A 15,301-nucleotide genomic window follows, 5' to 3' on the forward strand; every position below is an offset into this window, starting at 1 on the left:
GCTGAGGAAGATTGTGTAAACATGTTTGATGAAAAGCTGCAAAAGGTAAAAATAACACTTCGATATTGCAAAAGGAATTTATTCCTAATGATTAGTTAAAAAAATGATAAAATTGCTTCCTTCCAAACAGGCTCCTGCTTCTCTTTTCTTGATATGAAGGTCATTTGAATCAAAATTACAAAAATAGCATTTCCTGGCTCCAGCAGATGACATCACATTTCAACTTTTGGAAGAAGACTGAATAAACAAACAGCAACACTATTTATTTCAGTAATTTATACAGTATGTGGCAAACTGACTGTTTGTGCTCCAAGAGCACACATTTACTACAGTATTTTTGCTCTACAATAAACTGCTGCTGTCACTTTCGGATAATCCATCTCCACGCAAATAAAGCAACGCCTGCAAACTGGAAAGGCTGAAAGTAGCTTGACAAGTAAACAGATTGAACTCGTGAAGATCTGCCGAACTTGAGAGCAACTCTGACTTTATTAAGGGCCCTTACAGGCTCGAGATACAACAAGTGTATCGCGTATAAAGACTTCTGCTGCTCCATCTAAATGGCTCGTGACAAAGTGTGGAAAATGTCTTTGTTCTGGTGTTAAGTCGAGGATCTGGAGGTGAGGGTGAAATCGGACTGAGAGGAGAGGAGAGGAGAGGAGAGGAGAGGAGAAGCATTTTGAGACTGAAGAAGATGAATGATGACGAAGAGGATGGATGGGAAAAGGAGAATAGCAGGGCATGGAGGATGGAGGATGGAGGGGGGGGTATAATCCCAACGAGTGGAGCCGTGTTGCTCTCGCTGGGGAGGGGAACTCTGTCTCTCTTTAACTGGATTTGGGTGAGCTGCTGTTTATCGGCATATGAGTCGCCAAGCGCTCCCTCTCAGCTGTCAAAACCCTCCTAATCTAATCAGGAGACATTTCAGCCATTTGCTTTCAACACGGCAGAGTGCAGAGTGCATATTGGACATGTCGGTGTGTGAATGAACCAGACCGTGTGCATGCGTGTGGGTTCGAGGATGGAGGGGGTCGGCAACAACAGTGGTTTTACACCGGGGTTAGCAGCTTGCGGCAGGATTTGGGGAGTCTGCGCTCCGGATGTGGGGACCCCATTGTGTGCGGCAGGCTGGCTAATCTTCATTACCGCACACAATGACGGGGCAAGAGAATGGGGCCTTGGCTGGAAAAGGCACGGAGAAACAAAAGAGCGGCGAGCAGCGAAAGAGAACAAGAGAGGGGAGGAGGGCCGAAAATAACAGAGGGGAGAGGAGAGAGGGGAGAGATAAAGGGAACAGTGAAGCGGAAAAACTCTGCTTCCTCCTCATACAGTGCCAGTCAGAAAGGGCCGTTCGGTACCCCGATCACGTCCACAAACCGTGAAGTGCAACTGTGGCGCCGTGCCCACACCGATAAGAGCCCAAACGGTTCATTCTTACACGCTTCTCGACAGCTGAATAAGAAGCCACCTTCGGTTCTCGCCTGTGTCTGTGTTTACCCCGCTTTTGCAAGTGTTGTGTAACAGTGTGTCTGTTAGGGCCACAGTCTCAGGCTTTGTCACTCATTACAACACCAAATCTGCGGGTTAGCTCAGAAGCAAACGGGGGGGGGGGGGGTACGTGTGCATTGGGAGAAAACAAACATGAGCAGCGAAAGCAGGTCAGTGGCACAGTCTCGCAAGGCCAAGGTGGATTAGCTCAGGGTCGCATTGCAGCGTGTGTTTGCGTGGGAATTTGGGCGGTTACGCAACGGTGTGCACATCCCAGTGACACTAGGTGCATCTGAAACGGTGCAGACAGGAGGTGGGGCGCTGTCGTTCTGTCTTTCTTCCCACAGCAACGCTTTCAAAACAAACCTGAGCGACAAAGATTAGCTCAAGCCGCTTAAAATATTGAAAGACGTCTCTTCGCCACCACTACTGCTGTGGGCTCTCCTCCAAGAGATAGTGTAGAGAGAGAGAGAGTGTGTGTGTGTGTGTGTGTGTGTGTGTGTGTGTGTGTGTGTGTGTGTGTGTGTGTGTGTGTGTGTGTGTGTGTGTGTGTGTGTGTGTGTGTTTAGGTCGAACGAGGATGGGCGGAGGCAGCACGGCAGGCTGAACCCGTTCACCCTTCGGTGCCGAGCGGTTGGCTTTTCAGCGGGAAGCGCAAGCGGAGTGTGAGGACTTTTCACCCCAATTTCATCCTGACAATGTAAGTGTGTTGAGCAGAGAGGGGAGGAGGGTGGTTAGACGCAGTGAGAAAGGTGTTAGGAACTCATTGACTTTGGCCTTTAGGTCTGCAGTATGTGTGCTGGCGTGTGCGCTTTGACTGCTGTCTCACAAGTCGGACTTTCAGTTTGAATAAACGGGTGATTACAGGGCAAAGGGGAAAGCCCAGAATAAAAGCGACATTGGGATTTGGGGTTAAAGTTTAAAGGCTGACAAATTAATGGGTTTTAAATTAATGGGAGGTTGTGACGGCTCCAATAAAATGCGTGCAACACAAGAACAAGTGTTTATGAGCAACACCTGCTCCGCTGAATATTCAAGAGAAAATAGCTAATTTCTTCAAGGTATGAACACACGCACATAAACCCAATAAACTCTATCTGTGTCTGTCTCTCTTGCTTATACACACACACGGACACACACACACACACACACACACCAATGAAAATTATTGATGTGCTCTCTTATAAAACAGTGGCTGCTCCCTGAAGTATTCCTGGCAACATCACAGGCTGAAAATAGCTGCCGACCCAAATAACTTTCCCCGCCGGAATGGAGAAGGAGCCAGACCACAGCCACCGGCGACCGGCTTTACTAATTGGCATCATTTTACAATGAAATAATATCTGGGGCAATAGACTGAATAACACATAACGGTAAACTGGAGAGCAGGACGATGTGCTGTCTAGTCACACAAACACTCGCAGAGACGAGCGGGGAGTGATTTCAAGGAAGGTTTGAGGGAGGGAGGGTTGGGCGGAGGGTGGGGATGCCTTTCGTTCTTGTTAGCATAAGTTATCAAATTCTCTTCCCTGAAAATGTGCCACGGGGAATCGGGTAGTGAAACATTAATGTGACACCATCAGTACAGTTAAAAGATGGGGAAAACCATATACAGCAGGGGTTCTTAAATGTTTTTCAGTTGCAAACTGGGAAGATTTGCATCACACATCCCCACATGGATTGTTTGCTTTTATTGATTTAGCATTGAATAATAGAATTTCTCTCCTCAAATACGAAGCTCCAGAAAACAAGCTGTCAACGGCCAAAATGCCAGAGTGGAGGCTTCAAATCAGCAGTTCACAAACCAATGGGTTGGCTTGCATCTTGGTACACACACGTTTAGGTGAGCACATGTGGGTCTGGTTTTGAGTTCTGGGTCTGAAAAGATAACATGTATTCAAAAAAACACTTAATCTTCAATGCAAAACAACATGTTTTTGGTATTTAGCAAAAATCAAGTTTAAGTTTCTTTGATTTATTGCAGTAACTTTCCATTTTCTTTCTTGTTTCACAACAATGACACTTATTTATGCACAATATAAAAGAACATGATTTATATATGTACTGTACTTTTTTTTTTTTTAAGACTCAATACAGATAAAAACAACTTAATAAGGAGCATTTATGCACTGATGACAATTTTTACCTTCAAGAAGTCAACATTTTAACAAAAAACAAACAATTTTGCATCCAGATATGTTTAAACCCATTGCCTCTGCTCAAGGCCCTGCACTTATCTTGACCACAGGAAACCACCCACACTCCCCGTTTGGGCCAAACTATCAAAATCAGCATCCCTGTAAGACATCCCATAAACGGCTCACACACCCTCACATCCGAGCGCTTACAGGGGAGGAGAGAGAGGGAAGAAGGCATAAACACAGATGTCTTTTGGCAGCCTAAATCTTAATTAGCACCAGGAGATTCATCTAATCAAAGGGTTGCCGGCCCATCATTAAGGCTAAAACACACACTGCTCCCCTCACATACCAGAACAGAACAATGGGAAACAGAGGTACGCTGTCACGCTGATGAATGGCTCTTCCCACAGGTCTCATTAAATCACAGAAGGGCACTTCCCAGGCCGTTCGAGGAGTTAAGCAGGGTGCAAAATCTTCTCACCCCACTCTGTCTGTCGACTCTGACACTTACACAGCCTTTTTTTTTTCCTCCGAGCACGCAGTTTGAAATAACATTTTCTGACGTGAAAAACTGTGCTTTCAGGCTTTGACATATAGGCTAATCCCAATTCAAGCTGAATCTGTCTGGTTTTGAGGATACAAGTCGTATCTTTTTCAGACAACTCGACGCTGCAGGGGCTTGGAATGACTGAATCTACATGACGTACCCAGCTGGCACGAGATATCTGTGTCTTTAGGGTAATTTGGGACCCAGTTTAATCTTCCAGTGAATGTAGCGTCAGCTGCTGACAATGGAAAACATTTTTAATCTATTTCTGACGCCCCAACTGAGACCTTACCCCTGGGTTCAAGCTGCCAAAACAGGTGCGATGCTCTGTAAATTTTAAGTAAATGATGTGAGTGAGGATAACAGAGAAACAAATACAACAGGGGGGGGAGCGGGGGGATTGAAGCTTAATCTCAAAGAAGAGAGGAAGAGGATGAAAAGGTATAAATACAATAAAGGGAGATGAAGGTAACAGAGGAGTGACGAAGGAAGAAAGCGACACATCTTTGGAGAAAAGGTCGAAGAACAGATGCAGGGAGGGAGATAGTGATGAAAATGTTCCAACACACCGGCCAATCAGCCGGGCAGCCTTGGTGCAGCGAGCCATGGCAGGTGGAAACACAGACTTTGCATGCTGGACCACCGCAGCTGAGGCTAGCATGCAAAGCACTCGCTCACGTGACTGTACACAAACTTACAAAGACACACAACCTCTCTGGAGTTCGAAGACAAGCGCACACTCCTTCTTAAGTGGCATCGTTACGTCTTTACTGGACACCCTGAAAGCGAGCCGAGATGACATCCTTTTAAAAGGCTTTTACAAACACATTCCTAAAAACTCAACCGGACCTGCATTGAGGACTCAGCTATGATCTTCACCAATGACTGTCCTGCTATAAAAACTATCCGACCAGCTTCAGAGAGCGTCACGTCCTTGCGGCTGTTGCCAGCGTGAGCTCAGGGCCGTGATTGATGACTGGCTTTGGATGACAACAACAAGCAGCCGTGTTTACTTAGGGCAAATTGCCCTTGTCTCTCTCGTCCCTTCCCTTCCCATCTCTTTCTCTCACTCCATCTTCAGAGGGAGAGATGGTCCACATGGCTGGATCTCCGGTTTCTGGATGGCCTCGAGTCCCTTGGGGTGGGATTAGCCTCCCAGACTGACAGCTAAACATACAAATAGGCCAAAGCTGGTCTTCCTGCTTGCCAAGGCTGCCTAGCAACAGGTAGGTAGGAAGATGGGATGTAATGCCTTGCATGTCACAGCCAATTATGGCTATAAAATGCCTGGACATAGAGCGAATGTGCGGCCATTACAGAAGCCACTGGGTATACAAATATGTGAGGAGGCTGGATGAGTAAACGAATCATGGTCCAAGTCCGAAGATGGGGAGACGGTAACCGAGACAACCAACTTGGAGCCTTTTTATAGTCAAGCCCCTTTTGCATAGAGTGATTTGTGGATATTATTTTACATGCTATTTAAAACATATCATTATTTGAAACAAAACACACAAAGTGAAATGTCTTTCTGATTACAACAAGCTACATGGCAACATGAGCAGCAATGATGTCTTCCAGTCTTCAAACTACACAACTGCCTCCTGGCTTTAGGTTCATGTTCAACTCTTAACTCTTTTCCAGAATGTTGAACTACTCCTTTAAGATCAGCAGCAACATGATAAAAAGTCAAACAGCTGTTCATTTGCTTTAATCTCTCTCTCTGTGGATTTTGTGGACTAGATTTATTTAAGCAGGCTGAGGCTACATCACCTCATCCACCAACACATACTTAATCTACTTGCCATAATAATAAGCACACCTGATGCTGTGTTAAAGTAGCTCCTCTTCGATGTGGAGCTCTCTGTCATCTTGTCCTGCCATGGCAAGAAACTATATTAAAATAACAGAAGGAGATCTACTTTTTTTTTTTTCTTTTTTCAATCTATGTGCCTTTTATTCATGACAGACTGTGTAAAAGGGCCTTTATTCGGCTTTGTGCCAAATTCTGATTGCATAACTCTCCTGAGTTCAACTTTTTTGTAGAGGGGCTGACTTTAAATAAGGGTTAGAGCAGGGAAAATCAAACAAGGCAGCTGTGACTTCGTCAAAACTGTCTTCTCAGAATTTGTCAAAGAGCGGTAGCAAAAGAGACGGAGATAAAGAGAGAGGGAGCGAGTTGGTGATTCCAAAGCATAAAACGAGTGTCTGAGACTTCTCTTCCTTTCTCTTTTCTCCCTGCGGTTGCCAAGCCGGATGGCAGCAGCGAAGCATGTCGGATCACTGTAAGGTGCTGTAACGGCTTCCCGATTTCGCCTCAAATGATGTGAAAGTCATTGCCAAGCCATGTGTGCTGGTGTGAGGCGAAAAAAATGACTGGCTCCTCTTCTCACTGTTAATCAAACCTGGGGTGGCAGAGCGTTTCACAGACGGAAGCCATACATAAAGATGTGCTTGTTCCCCCCCCCCCCCTTCTGCCTTTTTTTTTTTTTTCCTCCTACACCACCTCCTCTAGCTCTTTTCCTGATGGTCCAGTCACAAGCGCATCAGACAAATGAATACTTCCTCAGCCGTCCTCTCTTTCATCAGTGCTTCCCACCTTTTCATCAACGCCCATAAAGCAGTAGCCGGCACCTATCACTGGCAATCGCCTCTCAGCTGCCTGAGTGATGAGACAGAGGTGGCAGGGTTCACTAAGCGCTCTTATGGCAGAATGGATGTTACTGGGTCAGGGGGTCGCTCGCACATCTCATTACACAACGTACACAGACACACAAAGCTGTGCACCTGCATGTGACAGTGTGTGTGCATCAGAAAACACACCCTGATCTGCAGAGAGCACCCAGGAAAAATAATTAAATTCTGGACCTGCATGAAACAATATCCACTCAGACCAGATACACGACACATGTATTCACAACATGTTCCAAGGTTAAAATAACGGAGAAATAACACATCTAAGACATGCACAGATTAAACACTGACCTGCAACAGTTCTTAGAAAACAGAAACATAACTTCTTGTGCTAAGGAGCCAAATTTAAAAAGAAAACAAGAGTCTTCCTCTCAATAAAGAATCAAACTGATGCAATAACCTTGCGGCTGAAAACCCTTAAATAGTACAGCAGAGATGCTACACTGTGCACAAAGGCCTCCTTTCATGCATCGGCACGTCACGGGCCAGGCCACGTCAAATACATTCTACGTGATATCCATCTTCAAGATCTTCAGACCGCCAACAAGTACGAGGCGAGCAAAACAACTATGTGAGAAATCAATTACACGATCGACATCTGTGACATCATGAGGCAGTACGAGCTGATCAGAAAACTTCGGTTCAAACGGGACCCAACGTCAGCTAAACTAAAAGACATTTAACACATTTAGATTTCTGGAATTCCATATCTCATACTTATAGGTGATGTGACATTTCAATAAAGCAACATGCCAGGAACGGAAACACTACCAGGCGCTCTTTTGAGACAAATAAGATTAAGTCCCAGTTTGTCCTTCCGCCGCCTGCTCGCAGAATGCTGAACTGTGCCCGTTACAGGATTGATTTAATTTTAATTTGCATAAAATTACATCAAATAGCAGCCAGTGAAAGGTCGTCCAGAACATACGAGATGTGATTTAAAACTGGTTGGTGCATTTTAGCTCCCTTCCAAGGCAGGAAATACTGATTCTAACATCTGAAGCCACTTGGACGAGCGTTGCTACCTGGCAGCACTGTGTTTCAACACAACTGAGCAGTGTACAGCGAGCCTTAGCTTACACAACAGCCCTGCAGAGATCAAAAATCCATACTGTGCTAATTCTATAAGAGGAAAGCTGGGAAAAAAAAGGGGGAGACAGAGAGAAAGGCGAAACAAGGGACGGTGGAAGACGAAGACAGGAAAGAGGGGGCCAGTTGGCTGCGCTCCCCAGCATGTCTGCTGTGTGTGAGAAAGCAGCTGTGGCCTACTGAGGATTACATAACATACTGAGACACAAACCCACCAGCGTGCATGTACAGACACATACACCAGGCTGCATATGGATGCATAGCTATATCTATATATACATTCACAGTTCTCTGCTCTATCTTATGTCACTTCTTCTCCTCTTTATTTCTCTCGGCATGATGTCTCTGGAGGCTGAGAGTGTCTCCATGCTGATGCATTTCTCTGGCCGTGACTGCCGCTCTAACAGCCCAGAGTGGGGCGACTTTTCCCTCTGAGGCCTCAGTCAAACTGCAAAACGACTGCATCTATCTGCATCTCTTCCTCCTGCTCATCGGGACACCATGCCTCTCCGCCCCTCGTCTTCTCTCAATGTCTATCTGTGTGTGAGCTCGTCACTCCTGGGGGGGGTTCAAACCCACCGGACTGTGAAATGCAAAACCCTGCAGTGGGGAGAATGTGCATGCTCGGCAACTTCCTCCACCTCTATGCTCGCCACCCCCATCCCCAGATGGAGTTGCCGCCGCCGCTGCCTGAGAAATGTGTGTGTTATCGACAAGAGCTGGATGTGAGTGGATGCATCCGAGCACGCGTGGCTTGCATACAGAGGTTGCACCAGAGTGCCCGGCTGCTCTCTTCGCTTTGATAAACACCGAAGCCGAGTACAATCAGTCCACATCCACATATAGAAGCCCATAATGCAGACATTCTTCTTGGTTAGGCATCAAGCACTCAGTCTGCATGTGTGCACTGTGTGTGTGCACTGTGTGTGTGCACTGTGTGTGTGTGTGTGTGTGTGTGTGTGTGTGTGTGTGTGTGTGTGTGTGTGTGTGTGTGTGTGTGTGTGTGTGTGTGCTGAACCCCTAAAGGATAATATATGTGTGGAGGGTATGGAGTGTGTCCTGAGGTCAATGACAGACAGCAATCGGTGGTGTCCCGTTACATCCTACCCGTCAGGGTCAAGTGCTGCGGATGAGGTCGTGTCATCAGGCTGGAATCAAGTCCAGATGTTTTGTCTTATATATTTCAGCAATGACAAGCTCTGAAGATGCCAATAAATGTTCGACAGTGAAGCCAAATGAGGCCTTATCTGAGCCAACGGCAGTTTACAAAAGAGCATAACAAGCAGTGGAGATTGCAGCCAAGATAACAAGCCATTTCTGTTGGTATGAAGATGCAAAATAACATGTGTAGTCTTCGCTTTGAGAGAAACTGGGTAGCGCAAATAATGAGGAGGTTCTGACCAGCTCCGCTTGTTCTAAATCCAGCTCAGCCCTGCTGTTTGTTCCAACTCTGAACAACCAAATGTACTGGGATTTGGAGGCGATACAGCACAGTTCAGTTTGGCACTATTAGGTTAAAAAATGGAACAAATAGCAGCCTCAAATGTACCATCTGCAGACCTCCAAAACACTTTTCTCCTTTTCTTCTCCCCATTCCCCTATAACCGCCTGAATCATGCCTCACAGACACCAACAGGGGACACAGTCATCACTCTTGCCATCGCATCTCAGGGAACCATTTAGGGGCCGACTACAACGGCCTCCTATCTCACCATCAGACCCCATAAAAGCATCAAATTCTAAATTGTGCCTGGAATACAGAGGGGACTGCTCAAACTGCGGGTCTGTGGCTGCAGACAAAGCTTTTAAGGCGAGCCACAACTCATAATTCCTGTATTCAGGAAGGGCTCAGTGGCGTCTTCATGCCGCTACAATGAACACAAGGATTGCTTTGCCAAGAACATCTCTGCGCTGTATGGGGAGAAGGGGGGTTCAAAGTGTGAGGCAAGTCATAATCCTTGTGCTCAAAAGGATGCATTTGGATCTTCTCATCCAAAATGAGGCTTGTTTTCCAAATTAACTTCTGAGATATTTACTCCAGTGATTCGTAATGGGTCACAAGACCTCGAATGCTTTGAGCAAAAGCTGGGTGGAAGTTTTTTTTTAAATTTTTATATTAATCATACTTTTCTCCCAATCTTAATGATTTTTTTCCCCTCCTATTTCTGATCAGGATTTGTGGTAAGAAACAAATCTTTATGTATTGAAAATGACATTAAATCAACACCTTATCAACAGCGCAAGGTGCAAAAAGTGTGTCAGCTCACTGCTTAGATAAATAGATGCCATCAGGAAAGAAACTTGGGACATTGCTGCGTTTCTATTTACCCCAGACTGAGGCAGAAAAATGTATCTGTAAAATCACATATCCAACGTAAAAGTCGCACTGTATAGCTGCTAAATGAGAGCAGATCTCTGCTTGTTTAAAATAAATTAAACTAAGGCCGCTACATTTAAGAGAAACTGGTTATTAAACTTCCCCTGATATTCTTTCATTTTAAAATGGATGCTGTCTTGTGGGGAAAACACTGCAAACAGTCAAGTCTCCACAGATAAGAGATTTCCCAGCCTCTTTGCCTACACATGCAGCTGTCTCTCCCTTGCATTTGCATCGGGTATTGATTTTGATGTGCAGTCTGTGGGTAAGAAACAGGAGAGAGACACGCACTGCATATGGTACACGTAGGCCCATGCAATTTAAAATCCACTGACAGGGAGTTGGAGACTTGTTATGAAAAGATGCGTCGGTGGCTAACAGTAGGATGCCAATTAGGCTGCTTGGCCACAACGAATGGATCCACGGTCACGCACCGGTCTCTCCCTCCCTCTCTTCCATCTCTCCCTCTGTCACCCCCCTCTCTCCTCCACCCTTCTCCTCCTCCCTCCATATAGCATGGAGCAGAGAAGTGGGGAAAAACTGAAGCTCCTATTTCATGAACAATACCGGTATCAAATTTCAAATTGCAATGATTTTTAGTTTTTTGTCTGGTCAGTGCAGCATGGAAAGCATCATCTTCAGCAGCAGCAATGCAGGTGGGCTGCGTGACCTGTATTTGGACTTAAATGCTGAAAAAAGAAAGTAGGAGGGTCGTTTGGAGATATATGGTTGTCCTATGCATGACAGGTGAAACTCATTTGAGACAGTAGAGGAAAAAAATATAAAAAAATCTGGCTGAGAAATCTAAATTTCTTAGTCAAAAAGTACAGATTTTAAACATCTCTATAGCAGAAAATGTTAGAATTGAATATTTCCCCCAGTATAACATTCACATTTCAAACAGTTAAAAAAAAAAAAAAAAAAAAAAAAAAGAAATCCACTGAGCCACAGCCACCTCAAACCCACACATAGAGGCATAATTATACACTTCACAGTGGATTTTTTTCACTGATATCATAAGGAAAGGCAGATGTGGTGTGCTTTAGGAATATCTAAGAGCAGTAATGATCGTGTGAAGTGCTGGCGCTTCTCCCCCCACGCATTCATCGCCATGTGGCGGCGTGGATCCTCGTGCTTTATCTCCGTCTCCATCATCCACTGAACTTGGCTCAAGGAAGTGAGTGTGTGATGCTGTGCTTTTTTTTTCACTAGTGCATTTAAAGACGGTACAAAGCCAGACATGTTAGGATATCTATAATGAATAAGATAGGGGACTTCTCCCCATGCAGGGTGAGGGGGGGCTTCTCAACTCACTAATCTGAGGAATGCAGATGTATTATTCACGTACAATTCAGTCCCTATTATGGGATTCACATCTTCATCTTCTCAAATCGCATATGACAGCTTTATTACGCGCCTGTGTGCGTCCGCTTCTTATCCACTTTGCCATCTTTCGGTAAATTGTCAGATATACGAGTGATAGAACGCGGTCTCATCTCCTCATTTATGCCCCAGCTACACAGATCCACGCTTTGGGGAAAAGTTGACGCCTGCATCCCGAGCGCATGTGATTACAAATCAGCAAGCGGACAGCGCGGTTAAAGCTGGGTAATGATGGATGTACAGCGGCTGCAATTGAAAGTTGAGACGTACCTGCTGCCAGTTTTCCTCCAGCGACGGCATGGCAGAGAAGTACCCGGTGTCGTGAACGAGCTGAAGTTCCTGAAAGATACTGTGGTTCGCCAAGACATCCATGCTGACGCTCGGTGATGGAAAACAAGAATGATCCACAAGAAATATGCCCCCTTTCTTGGCTCTGTCAGACCTCTACATCCACTTCTTTCATATTAGTCCTTAAAATGAGATTAATAGCGGAGTATAGAGGCTGAAAACGTGGCGGTTATGGTCCCTGTACCTGCGTGCATTATCGGAGTCGGTGCGTAAAAGGGACTGGAGGTGATGGAGGCTCCATGCGTATCCGTGTTGCCAAAATAGACACTGATAGGGAGCCAGAGCAGGGGAGGGGCTTGGTAAACGAAGGGGCGTGATTCAGTTTGTCAATCAACTCCCCTGTTTGTCCATTTAAGGCGACTGGGCGGTTGGGGGGCTTTTAGAGCAGCAGCGGAGCATGGGGAGGCGGGGTTAGGCGGATCGAGCTGGCGGGATTGGCTCCGGTGCCACGTCACTCATGCCAAATATGGACTCGATAGGTGAGCTATTTATGGATGGGTATATTAGATTTGGAAGAAGGTCTGAAAGGCTAGTCTGAGAGGAACAGCCGTGGTGTAAACATCATGTGCTCACAAACAGGAGCTGGAAACAGTTTTATTAGGCTTATATGTTGTTTCACAGTGTAAATGTTTAATTATATGAAATGCAGGATGAGGCATTAGACCACAGGAAAAAGATGTTCCTATAGGGACTATACTTTAATGGGTTTAGAGTAAACTTGTACTTAAAATGACTTATCATCTGTTATAATATAACCATAATGCTGTTTCAGTCTTCCTGTAGAGACAGTGTTATTGATATCATTGCCATAAAGATTGAATGTGTTTATTGTACATTTTAATGTTACAGCAGCACGGTCATCAAACAGGGACTTCCTCACAAGATGATGGGGTTAAAGGTTGTCCATAGCCTACAGTTTTCATCTTAACATGTGACAGACAAGAGACCGACTCACTGACTCACATTGATAAAAATCAGCCTCTGCACTTTTTTTTTTTTTATGCAGCTCAGCAGCTTGTGCTATAAGTAAAGAGGGGTGAAAAAAAGTCCACCGTGTGTGTGTGTGTGTGTGTGTGTGTGTGTGTGTGTGTGTGTGTGTGTGTGTGTGTGTGTGTGTGTGTGTAATGATAAATAAGTACCCAAATCTTCCATGATATGTCTTGTTTGCTGGTGTGAGTAATGCTGCTTATTCGCTGGCCCCGTGTAAGCCATCGAAATTGTACACTTCCACACAGGCTCAATAGTATTCTCTCTCTGTCTTGTAGACAGACAGACAGACAGACACACACACACACACACACACAGACACACACACACACACACACACACACACACACACACACACACACACACACACACACACACACACACACACACACACACACACACAGCGTTGTAGAGGTCTGTAATCTCATTACAGTGCTAGGGGAGGCTGGCTGAGGGCCCCAGCTACGCGATTTACACATGGCATTTTGGGAGGGAGAGCTCAGCTCAGACGGACGATGAAGCTCCTGCTGACATTTATCCATTTGACACCACTCACTCTTTTCCCTTTCCCATTTCTTTTTCCTGCCTCAGTCTGTCTCTCGTTTTTTTTTTCTTCTTTCCCTTTGCTCTTTACATCTTAACAGGTGCCTCTTTTATTTAACATCCCAATTTTTTTCTCTGATTATTTGCACCTTCCTTTTCTCCCTCAGACATAATCTCATACCCCACTCTGAATTTCTCTGCCACGATTGTGTTCAGCAAGAATGGATAAAAGACACAACAGAAGGAAAATGCCTGACAGACATGTAGATGCATCACTAAAGGCTGCCATGTGTTTAGCAGAAAACAACACTCGAGCATGCCTGTTCTGTTTACGCCATCTCTGCATGGTTGACTGAAGTGTAAAATATTAAACGGATAAATTCTGTTGTTTTTATGCATTGTTCAGTTACTTGGATTAGGGCAGCTTGTTCTCTGCTAAACCAGTTAAAACACATTGTCACCATAAAGAAAATTATCCTATGCCATGTTACAGAACTCTTTTTCATAAGAAGGGGCTGCTTTTTGCTCATATAAGCCAAGCTTTCAAAGAACCATGTTAACATCACAACAATAACAAAAAAGGAATTATAATACTGACCAGTCAGAGCTGACTTATTCCACGAGGATGTCCAGTAGATGTGGGGTTGGACTGATGCTCAACATGGACCTAAAACAAAGAACCAAACAGCAATAAAGACATAAAGACAAGATACAGTTGAGAAGTTGAGAGCAAAGAATCAGCAAAATAACAAGTAAAAAAAGACCTCTAGCAGATGTGACAAAAACAAAGGAAGATGTGACATTGTTAGAGCGAGACAAAGTCTTTTGACGGAGGATGTTGGGCTGAACGTATGGGTTGACAAAACATCAGATTTTAAACCTGGAGAACACCTTTTTTTCCCTGATTCAAATAAACAGCCAGTGTTGTTCATGATTTTTCAATAACCCCAGCTACAGAAGGTGTGTTTATTACTGTAGCGATGATGACCAAAGTTCCCTAACCGTCATGATCTTGACTTAAACTCACTTTAAAACTCATCATGTGTAAAATGTAATCTCCCAATAATGAAGGAATAAACTTAAGGCGGTTACCAGAGGAGATTTTTGTTTTGTTTTTTTTGTCCAGTGTTGATGGTATATGTAGCGGAAATGTCATAAACTCACCAGGCATCATAAACGAGAATGCATTATTCAGTGAAGTGAGGAAGTAGGACAACGCTGGCATTAAAAGCCAGACATGAAAAAAACTGTCGAGTTTGTGTTTCATCACAAAAAATAAAAAAATGTAGGAAAACACAACATAGATTTATAGCTTTTAAGGTGAAAAGGTTTCTATAATATCTTCATAAGCCTGAAATGAAGTTCTGGAGTCCACAAATTCTCACATCTGTAAATATATATATATATATATACACACAGGTTATAGTGTGTCATGAATGAGATAACTCAAATATAACCTCATACTGTATAAATAAAGTCTAGAACTGCTCACAAATAACAGTATAACTTTAAATTATACACTATGAAAGAATGCTTAAATATCAGCATGCCTATGCTACAGTTAACATGACTAAGGTCACCATGAACTTTATTGCTGAGTTTTAAGTGCCTTTTGCGTCTATACATCCCAATATTAACAGTATATTTTTCATTTTTGACATACAATTCACGTTTCAATTATTATTCCTTTTCTTATAACACCTT

The 15,301-nt window shown here is 44.4% G+C and overlaps 1 protein-coding gene across 1 annotated transcript in view; it reads right to left on the reverse strand.

Moving 5' to 3' along the window:
• LOC138620760 (Krueppel-like factor 7) overlaps positions 1–12,322 on the reverse strand; it is a 33,657-nt gene extending 21,335 nt beyond the window's left edge. Inside the window, exon 1 of the mRNA XM_069698234.1 lies at positions 11,990–12,322. Coding sequence (XP_069554335.1) covers positions 11,990–12,091 — 102 coding nt within the window. The 5' untranslated portion in view covers positions 12,092–12,322. The remainder of the gene's footprint in view (positions 1–11,989) is intronic.
• Between the last annotated feature and the right edge of the window lie 2,979 nt (positions 12,323–15,301).

Source organism: Brachyistius frenatus, unplaced genomic scaffold, assembly GCF_029030835.1.
Source record: "Brachyistius frenatus isolate BFR_SWC_R1_liver_20210118 unplaced genomic scaffold, ASM2903083v1 Contig_26, whole genome shotgun sequence".
NCBI classification, from domain to species: Eukaryota; Metazoa; Chordata; class Actinopteri; family Embiotocidae; genus Brachyistius; species Brachyistius frenatus.